Source organism: Zosterops lateralis (genome assembly GCF_965231275.1).
Source record: "Zosterops lateralis genome assembly, chromosome: 7".
Classification (NCBI taxonomy): Eukaryota; Metazoa; Chordata; class Aves; order Passeriformes; family Zosteropidae; genus Zosterops; species Zosterops lateralis.
The window spans coordinates 28,239,351-28,250,104 of record NC_139767.1 but is presented as its reverse complement, the minus strand read 5'-3'; the positions used below and the strand labels follow the sequence as shown (position 1 = coordinate 28,250,104).

General features: G+C 46.4%; 1 protein-coding gene across 1 annotated transcript in view; it reads left to right on the top strand.

Moving 5' to 3' along the window:
* The first annotated feature begins 6,192 nt into the window (after positions 1 to 6,192).
* ADCY5 (adenylate cyclase 5) overlaps positions 6,193 to 10,754 on the top strand; it is a 215,074-nt gene continuing 210,512 nt past the window's right edge. The window contains exon 1 of the mRNA XM_083865254.1: positions 6,193 to 7,772. Coding sequence (XP_083721380.1) covers positions 6,771 to 7,772 — 1,002 coding nt within the window. The 5' untranslated portion in view covers positions 6,193 to 6,770. The remainder of the gene's footprint in view (positions 7,773 to 10,754) is intronic.

The window sequence follows — 10,754 nt, the reverse complement described above, 5'->3', positions numbered from 1 at the left end:
TGAAAATTTTGTAACTCCTTTAATACTGTTGATCACTAATTTCCAGAATAATACTTTCCATTACAAATGTGAAAGATCCTAAAGCCCTTATAATGACCTCACAAGTTAGCTTGGGCGTAAGTGTTGTCAGAGGTTTGTTTTTCTCTTTGATGTGCTGACATTGATAAAGTGCAAATATTAAGGAATGAGAAGTTACTGTATTATATCTTAATTTTTTGAGTGTTTTAAGTAGATGTATATTATTTCAATCTTCCCCTATGAAATCATAATTCACAATATTTAGAAACATTTCCATGTCTAATTATACTTGCACAAACTGTGCCACAGCTGCCTCTCTGTAGATTTAATTTATTCTGTACAGTTTGTACATAGAAATTTTACATTACCTGATACTAAATGAGGATGTTATTATTGGGAAATTCCTTGGCGGAAGTTTTTGTGAAGGCTTATTCCACTGAATTGTGAACAATGAATTGCATTTTGTCCTGTGTTTTTTGACTCCTGCTACAGACAGTCTGCACAGTCTTTTATGAACTGATACCACTTGAACAAGCGTACATGAAAAACTTGAGCACTGACATTTTCTAGTTTGAACACCTGAACTTGCAGAATCGTAGCTCCTGTGTAATTACATTTGGCCTCTTGGGCAAGACAGTGGATGAGTCTCAGTCTACAGAGATGATCTGAAGAATACATATAAAGGGGTGAGGCATTTCAAGTATCTTTAACATTAGTTATAAGTTGATGGCAATGTAAAGATCAGTGCTTTGTTCTTTTCTGCATGTAGCATGCCCACAAAACCCATCAGTTGTGCAGAGTATATAGGAAGTAGAGGACTCTGCAGTCAGCCTGATACTAGATGGCTTTTGTTAAATCAGTTTGCCATTTAAAGATTTAATTGGGTAAAATACATCCTCCTCACTTACTAAGAAAAGCTAATGAGTGCTGGTCTTCTCTACTTAATGACCATCAATAAAATGATCAGGTGGAAGAGGAGAAGTACTGGAGGTTACAGAGCTCTACCACTGTGTTTCCCAAAGAATATTTGGGCATTGATGAAACATGAAACTTTCTTCCTGTTCCCTTTGGAATCCAGTTGTTGTTGTTCTTTGGGGCGAGGGTGGTGGTGTTTGGTTTTGGGTTTGGGGAGGAATTTTTTGTTTGTTTATCAAGACAGAACAGCAGCACTTAATGGAGATGCTGCAATGTTTAGTCTAGTGTGCTGATGACATGAAGTTGGTTTTATTTTCCTCCAGGTGTTTATTACAATACTATAAGGAACTGAATGCACTGACTTAGGTGCTTTGTTTTAGTCCTCCGTTCCTGTGTACAAACTATTGCTGGGAAAGTTGCTGGTTTGAGAGTATCAAGTGAGTTTCCTTACCCAGCTTTTTGGTGCAATTTAAATTAAGTAAACACAGCACTTTGTTAGCAAACTGGAACAGTGGAAAAAGCTGTCTTGTATCAGCAAGAAAATGGATGTGAAATTGAAAGTCAGACATTTACTTAGTAAGATTGGACACTGTTACTTAATAAGTGGTTACTTAGTTGATACTGTTAAGAACCCTTTAGCAGAAGCAAACTGTGGCCTGGAAAGTCTGAATTATTCTTTAAAAGGTGTTGTCAAGTCAGACAATGTATGGAAACCTGCTCTAGGCTTACAGGTGTGTTCCGACAGGGGGCAGATGTAAGTACTCATGGGCTGCTGTGGTCCAGGTTTCTGGTGATGCATAGCAACAGATGAGACCTAAGCAAACTGGATTTTGAAGAAATAAACTGCTGACAGAAAGACGTAAAACTCCTACTGTTGTGCTCTGAGCTTCATGCAGGCTCCAGGAGACTCATTTCAGACATTTCAGTCCTGTTGCTTTGCTGTTATCCAAAGGTGAGCAGGTAAATCTGTGCCACAGTTAACAAATTAGCTGCTGTGTTCACATTTTGTGTCAAGAACTGGAATCCTTGACTGCTTTTTTCTTAATGTCAGGATTATGTGAAATCCCTGGAATGACCACATGAATTACATGCATTATGGTGAATTTCATTAAGCAGTCCTCCTGTACTGCAAATGTGCACATGCAGATCTGTACCCCAGCTCTGCTTGGACTAAACAGCATGGGCATGGAGGATATTTTATTTCTACATCTGGAGTAAAAGATGGGTGCTACTGAGAAAAAAACTGATGTGATTCAATAAGCACCTTGTCTTCCTAGGCTTCTTGTGTATCCCTAAAAAACCCCAGAAGTCACTAATGAGTCAGATTGTTTTGGGTTGGGCTTTTTGTTTATTTTTGAAGTCACTGTGGTTTTGTGTTTTCACTATTTTCTCACTTTTGGTTCTATTCCTTTTGAATCATCAGATTATTGGGAGAGGGGTGGTGTGGAGAGAATTTTTAACAGCAACTTGTTCATATATTTTGAGTATTTCATGGCTCCAAGCTGGACTGTGATTATCTTTGGTTTCAGAGGGCTGCTTTGGATATTCTGATGCTCTGGATTTAATGCTTCCATGGATCTTGTAGTGCATGCAGACCATGAAGAGTGAAATGTGACACAGATGTTCTGAGGTCACTGTCTAGTTGGTATTCCCCATTTGAAGTAAATAATGGAAAGAAAGAATGCTAATGTTTGTCTACTGCACCTGTTGTAATAATAATAAAGTAAAAAATGTTTTTATACAAATCATGAGACTACATGTGAAACCAGAATTTATGTGAACTTGTATGTTGAAGAAGTTTAGAGCTGCCACAGTAGCTCTCTGTTGGCTCTCTCATGGCTTCCAGAAGGTTCTTGAGGAGGTGACATCATCTGACTGATTTTGTGCAAGCATTCTCTAAATCTTCCATGTGTTTACTTGCATTTAGGTATTACTTTAACCAGATAAATACTTTTTGAAAAAGAGGTATGGTTCAATTTTAATCCAGAATTTTATTAAGATATGATTGAAGGTAATAAATGGAATTTTGCCCAACTACCCCACCCCACCCACAAAGAATAATTTTTTAAAAAGCTTTTATGATGGGGCAGGTAGAATTTATGAAGGCTAGGCTAGACTGGAAGGTGCAACATTAATCTTTCTGGATGAGGACTAGGAAGTTTCTCTGTTTTTCTACATGGTATTATGATATTTGTGTTTGTTGATCTCTGAACAAAGCAAGTAAATATGAAATTTCTCATTTCATATGGACTTCTATGCAAAGCACACTGGTATTGATTAAGGTCATAATTTGTGTATAGACATTCTCAGTTGGGACTGAGATATAGAAGTTCCTCAGTTTTACACTCATCCTTCAGAACATGGCTGGGCTAAGTTGTGAAAGAAAAAGGCAATTCCTATCTATGCCTAATTCATTAACAAAGAATGACTGCCTGAATGTTCCTGTAGTCAATGCTAGGCATTTTTAAATGACTTTACAGCCACCCAGGTTTGCAGTGTTTTGCTTTCGTGCATAACTTTTTGGGGTGAGACAAACATTGTATCTTACTGCCATTTGTAATAAGGTTCCTGAATTAGTAACAAGCGCCAGGGCTTGAAGAAACTGTATATCAGAAGGAAAGCTGTAGGTAAAAAATGTATTATGGTCTGTATCCTTAATATTAAAGTATTCTGCTTGTTGCCTTTGTTCTGCTACTGTTCTATGTGACCCAGTAACATCATCAGCTAGAAGTAGGTGTTAAAGATTTTTACTATCCATGTGGAATCTTACATCTTCTTTGTCATAGCCCTTTATGTCCTCATTGTGTGAAGTACCCATGTAATTGGTGCTACTTTTAGCTTCTAACAGACTTTTTAGCTTCTTTACATCCTTCTTGTTTTCACAAGTTACAGATTTTCTGCAGAATCTCTTCCAAATGCTCCTTTACCTCTCTTCAAACTCAGCACCTCATATTTACCTACCTGTTTCTAAAGTTAAGAACTTTTGGTTGAAGACTTGTTTTCCCCTGTAGCAAGGACAAAACATTTTTTCCCCTCTGGCTGAATTCTTTTTAAAAACACCCTAAAGTTGATTAAGGATCAATTCTTATGACATTACAGAAAAGCAAAACCATATGTCAAACAAAATGACAGTGAAAAGAATCATGAATGATACCCTAGAATTGAAACTACCATTTTCCTGGTACCTCTGTATATAAACGTTTTGGAGAAGGGGCTATAGCTTACTGTGACTGGAGTCCTGCCCAGGATTCAGGCTTCCAGACACTATCATGATGAAAAAGCTAAGTAAGACCTCATTTAGTCTCAGTGGTGAAACACGAAAGCCTCACAATTACTTGCTCTGTTACCTGAGCAATGCTTTGTTGATATCCAGAACTAAATGTAACGAGATGTGGATGTTGAATGTGCTTGGTTCTTATACATGCCTACACAGTAATTTTCTGTGAAGCAGAATTAGTTTTAGGGTCACCAATTAATTTTGTGAATCACCTTTTTCTTTTACTTGGTTTTAGTGTGAAAAAGAGAGATCTTTTACTGCTGGCTTTGAGAGAAGAACTCCAAAATAGGACTTTGTGTACAAAACAAAAAGACCTGTCCCAGTTTACAGCTCACTGAAGAATTGTTCCACTGTCTTTATCCCTTGGGTTCAAGCACTGTGTAGCCAGAGTAACCAACCACACAATTCTTGAGTGTTGTTTTACTCGAGTAGGACAAAAGTAGTGTATGGATAGTGACAGTGTTGTAATAATATCACAAGAAATTATAAATTCCATCTGAGGGGCAGTAGTATTTATATATAAAAATGTCTCTTCATGGAAAGCAAACTGTGAGGCCAGTAGTGATCAGGTGCAGTATGTAGCATCTGTCAGGAAAGTGCCATGTGAGTGAGCCCATATGTAATAGTTGTGTGTATTGTTTTAGTGAAAGTTTTTAAACTGTGAATTCCTGGTAAGTAAAAGATGCTCTGCAGAAGAAGCTGCTGAAAACTCAGCATATGGTTTTTACAAACCACTGAAATGCACAAAGGCCTGAATTGCTGTAGTTTGTGGAGTTACTTGCACATGTGAAAGACACGTGAAGGGCTTCTGTTTGGAAGGTTATCTGGTTTGGCTTTTTTTCCCCAACTGTGTCCAGAAATATCACCTCTCTGCAAACGTTTCTTATCTCTGTCCCTTGATAACCACAGCTTCAGCTCTACTACTGCTAAGGACTACTTGTGAGCAGGGATTTTCAATGTTTGAACAAACACCCAGACAATTAGCAGCTTCAGCAACTTAAACCAAGCAGTTATCTGATTTGACAGTTTGTTTTTAATAAAACATGATGCAGAACACCCAGCAATAATATTAGTACATATGATGCTTACCTTCAAAACACTGTAAATCATTAATTGGCTCCCTCGCATCTGCAGAAAGAGTGGCTCACCTGAAAGAACATTGTGGAAGAGTCTGGAGATGGAAACTTGCTGGGAACTGCTGTGGTGTCGTCATGCCTCACTCCCAGGTTAGGGAATATGCCATAAAGCGGTGTCAGGTGAAGGCTGTGACGGCTGTAGCTTAAAGTGGTTGAAAAAACAAGGTAAACCTACCTGTGTGTGTATTTTACCCTTAATTTACGTGTTAAGGCAGCTCCAGTAACAGGTGCGGGTGTTCTGAGAGGGTTTCTGCGGTTTGCTTTTCCTCTGTTCACGGGTTCGGCCCTGCCGAGCGGGGGGCAGGTCACCCCCCCCCCCCCCCCGCCGGGAGCTCCGGGGCAGCTCCGGACCCGGCCCCGACCCCGCGCTGCCCGGGGAGGGGTCCCGGCGCTCCGCGGGCGGCGCCGAAGGGGTTAAGGCGCCCCGCCCCGGGTGCGCTCATTGGCGGGGCGGCGGCGGGGCCGGGCCAATGGCGGCGCGCGGCGGCGGGGCCGGGCCAATGGGGGCGGGCGGGGGCGGCGCGGCCGGCGCGCGGCTGAATGGGGAGCACAAAGCGCGGCCGGGACGCGGCGCCGCCGGCCCCGGGACCGCCACAGCCTCAACCACCGCCACAGCCCCGCGCCGGCCCCGCCACAGGCACAGCCCCAGCCCCGCCGGCAGCGCGGGGGAGCCAGCGCCGAGCCCCCGCCCCTGATCCTCCTCGGGTTTTTTTCCATTTTTTCCTTTCCCCTTACCCCTCAGATTTTTCGCGTTTGCCGGTTTCTCCGCTCTCCCCCGGTGCCCGCGGGAGAGGCGGGAGGCAGCGCGGCGTAGCGGGAGCGGCGGCCGGGTGCATGAGCGGCGCGGCTGCCGCCGGCCGTGCCTCACCGCCGGGGCTGCGCCGCTGGGAGGCGAGGCGAGCCGGGAGCGCCGCCGCAGCCCGGTCCGCCCCGGGCAGCCCGCCCGCCGCGCCCCTGGGGCAGGGGATGCTCCCGCCGCCGCCGGCTGCCGCTGCCGCCGCTGCATCCCTGCGAGCCCGAGCCTGAGCCAGCTCCCCGCCGACCGGCCCCGAGCGGCGGGGGCCGGGCCGGAGCGGAGCGCAGCGGGCGCGCTGCGATGCGGGTCCCCCGCGGCGCCCCGAGCCCCCGCGGCCCGGCTGAGGGGCCCTGAGCCGGGGGACCCCGCTCCCCCCGTGTCCCGGTGCCGGGGATGGCTCTGCCCTGAGCGCCCCGCCGGGGACACCCCGGCTCTGGGGGCGTCCGGCCGCTCCGGAGACTTTGGGGGCGTTTGCGGGTTTTGCTTTTTTCTTTCTTATTTTTTTTTTTTTTTTATTTTATTTTTTTCCCCCCTCTTTTTTTTTTTATTATTTTTCTCTTTCCCCCCTGCCTTTGGGGTTTTCTCCCGGCGCTCATCCATCCCTCGCCCCGGCCTCGTCCCCCAGGGCATGTCCCGGTCCAACAGCGTCAGCCCCCCGGGGTTCGGCGGCCCCGCGCCCTGGGCCGGCTCCGAGCAGCACCGCTCGGCCTGGGGCGAGGCGGAGGCCCGGGCCAATGGCTACTCCTACCCGCCGCCTCCCAACAGCTCCTCGGGCAAGAAGGCCTCCCGCATGTCGGGCAGGTGGAGGAGCGAGGAAGACTACGAGCCGCGGAACCGCGGGGAGAGCGGCTGCAGGATGATGAGCTTTAGGTCCAAATCCGCCTGGCAGGAGCACGGTGACGACAGCCGACGTCACCGGTCCCGCCACCCGCCCGGCAGTGATTCCCCCGCTGCCCCCAACAATGCCAGCCCCCGGCAGCTGGGGGAGCAGGGGGAGGTGCGGCCCCGCTCCGTGGAGTTGGGGCTGGACGAGAAACGCATCAAGGCCAAGATTGAGGAGCTGGAGGAAGAGGACGGGGACGAGGGGGACTCCGAGGCGGCCTTCTCCATGGGCAGTTGTTGCAATAGCCTGCTGCAAATCTTCAGGTCCAAGAAGTTCCAGTCTGAGAAACTGGAACGTCTCTATCAGCGCTACTTCTTTCGGCTAAACCAGAGCAGCCTCACCATGCTCATGGCCGTGCTGGTGCTGGTCTGTGTGGTCATGCTGATCTTCCATGCCGCGCACGGCCGCTACGAGGTGTCCTATGTGGTGGTGCTCTCCCTGGCCATCGTGCTGATGGTGGTGCTGTGCATGGTGTGCAACCGCAACAACTTCCACCAGGACCACATGTGGTTGGCGTGCTACTCCGTCATCCTGGTGATCCTGGCAGTGCAGGTGGTAGGGGTTCTGCTGGTGTGGCCCAGGAGCGCCTCGGAGGGCATCTGGTGGACCGTCTTCTTCATCTACAGCATCTACACGCTGCTGCCCGTGCGGATGAGAGCCGCGGTCATCAGCGGGGTGGTGCTCTCCGCCATCCACCTGGCCGTCTCCCTCAAGATCAACGCGGAGGACAAGTTCCTCCTGAAGCAGGTAGGCTGAGTGATTTGGATGTGTGCTCAGCGTTGAAGGGCAAGGGGAGTGGGGTGGTCTGACTTCCACAGGCCTGCCTGATGCTGGAAGGCTGGCAGGACTTTGAGCTGAACTCCTAGGTTACCTGCTGCTGGGTGGGATGGTGCACAGTGTGGTGGCTAGCCTGCAGTTTGCTTTTTTTTCCCTCATTTCTGCACCAAGTTAAGGCTCTAAACACACAAGAAGTGTGCCTTGCTGGGTTCCCATGACGGCTGCTCCAGCACTGTCAGCCAGCCCTGCTAGTGCCCTTCAGTCATATTTAGTGTAAACAGCCCTGTGCTGAGCACACACACCTGTGGAACAGTATCCAAGCATGGTGCTCTTTTACTGAGAAACGTGTAGAAAGTCTGGCTGCTTTTATCAGGTAGAGGTTACCCTTGTGTGTCACTCTGGGTTCACTGCTGGCGCAGAGCTTAGGCATCTTAGGAGAGCATGCTCCACGGGAATGTGGGGTAGGCGCTTTGGTTTAGAAGGAAAGTGTTTTGCTCTGAGATGTGCTGAAATCTCTATGGTGAAAAAGCCCCGAGTTCCTGTACAGTCAGGATAAAAAGTACAAAAGCAAAAGTATAAATGCCGGTTGTTATTTAGCTTTGATATGATGTTTAACTGAAGCGGTTCAATTCACGGGAACAATAAGACTATTATCAAATGCGTTATAGTGCAATTTTTAATTACCATATCTGTATAAACAACAGCAGTACAAGGCGCCACTCTTCAAGCCAAGCAAGCAGCCTTGGGACTCGTGCTTTAAGCTTACCACACATAAAACCTTGAGGCTGTGAGGCTGTTGTCATCCTTCTGATGTGCAGGACCCCGGGCAAGGATGAGCCTGTCAAAGAGTCAGCACTAATGTGTGTAACCAGGGATTGTTTATTAAAATCAGGTATTTGGTAGTTTTACAGCCCTAACACAAAATAAAGCCTCCTGCTCAGTGCCTGCTTTGAGTCTTAGTTCTGGGTTGTTTTAAGTTCCACCTATTGCAGTGGCAAGAAAAGTTGTAGGACTTAAAGAAAATCTCATCGCAATGAGGCTGTCGCTGTTCTGCTGTACAAAACAGCCCATGAAATTCTCTCTTCTCCCACCTGCCTGGTTAAGCCTACTTGGAGAGTTTCTGGCTTTGTTTGCTACAGATATTTTTATAAACTGTACATGACATATTTTTGTTATGTTTGATAAAGACGGCTTTTTGTGCATTTCCAGCAAAGCATTCACTGTGAGTGGGACAGTTGGTGTTTTTCTGCTTGACTTGAAAAAGTTTGCTAATGGCCTCAGCTCTTCCCCACTGGGGCTCTGTTCTTGCAAAACCTCATGTGTGCTTTTTTGCTTTATAAATTGATATTTCTCCAGTTGAAGTCAGTGTGTTTGGAGACTGTTTCCTTTCATGTCAAGGCAAATCCCGTCGTGATTGCGGCTAGAAGATTTAGGAGTCTGTTATGAGAGAGTTTGGAGGATACTAACAAATAAAATGTCATCATGTTGGAAAATGTTGGTAACTCTATTTTAGTGGGAAGGAGCCCAAATTACAAAGGCCAAATGATTGACTCCCTCAGTAGAAAATTCGGAACAATTACAGCTTCCTGCCTTTCCAAATAGCAGGTTGTTTGTAAGAGGTTGGCTGTGTGCACTTGTCAAAGGTAGAAGCATGGACAGTAGGTGATGGTACAGTATGCACAAATCTGTGCATTGCACAGTTGCTTTCACTTTCATAGTAATGCTGGGGGTTTCCTATGGTTTGGCAATAAATGTTCAGTTAATGAGGACTGTCTAGGAGCACTCTTACTTTGTCTTCAAAGGCAGAATGTCTCTCCACGTTGCCTGTTTATTTTTCCCACTAACACAGTCTCTGTCTTGCTGTGATCTACACTGGCATAGCACAGGCTGAATTCAGTGGGGTTGTACAAGGCCAAGCATCAGATTCCTCACACGTTTGTGTATGAACACGAGCTGCTGTCTCTGGCTGTCTGATAGAAAAATCTGTTGTGCTGAGCACATTGCCTCACAGCTATCAGCAGGCCTTCCTCACTGGGGCTGTATCTCGTTGCCGTGGAAATCTGTTGTGTTCAGCTGTGCCCCCCTAATGCACACAAGCCCTGTTTTCCTCCTTCAAACTACCACAGGCAAAGGCAGGTGAAGACCAGATAAGTCAAGAAGAGGGAGTTGTTTTCTGTGACTTCATGCTGGCAGTCACATCAGCCTGGGTTTTGTGGGGCAGGAGGGGATGTGAATGCATTTGTGACTATGTGACCGGATGGTATTTTACATCCAGCAGTCACAGAAGAAAGGCTGGCTAGGATGTATATCACCTTTCCTTTCTTTTTCATGGCATTTTAAACTATAATACTTAAGTTTTACTTTGTGGGAGCTTTTTGCTTTTAATCCTCCCCAAATTGTTTCCAAACCAGGAGAAATAGTACACTCTTGTTACGATCCACCGACATTTAAAGCAGAGTGACTCTTGTGTTGACTCCTGAGCACTTTTATAGGGCTATGGAGCCTGTTAAAAACTCCTCTTTCTCAAGAGAGTGAAATTCTTGGTAGTAGGTCCCTTTTGGGGGAAAGGCAGCTTGTTGGATTCCCTAGCTGAGGATGCATGAGTTTGTGTGAATTATCTTCTCTTGGCACTGCTGGATTTTTCTGTCCCCAAACTCTCTGGTCCAAGGCTATGCTAGGAAGGGTTCATGCAGTCTGCTGGTTCTGAATCTATAAGGTGACAGGAGTAAAAGTAGCTAGCATTGTTCAGTCTTAACTGAGCTGCTGCTTAAAATAATTTTTCTGGGGTCACCGGATTTGGAAAGTAGGCTCTGGCTTCTCTTTGTTACCTGGAGGAGTCTGTCTTTCAAAAGAGAAAGCACCTCTGTCAAAAAGATGAGTGTAGTTGGTACCTCTGTGAGTCTCATCAGCTAGAGGCAATGATCTTGGCTTCTTGAATTGAGGTTTGATTGG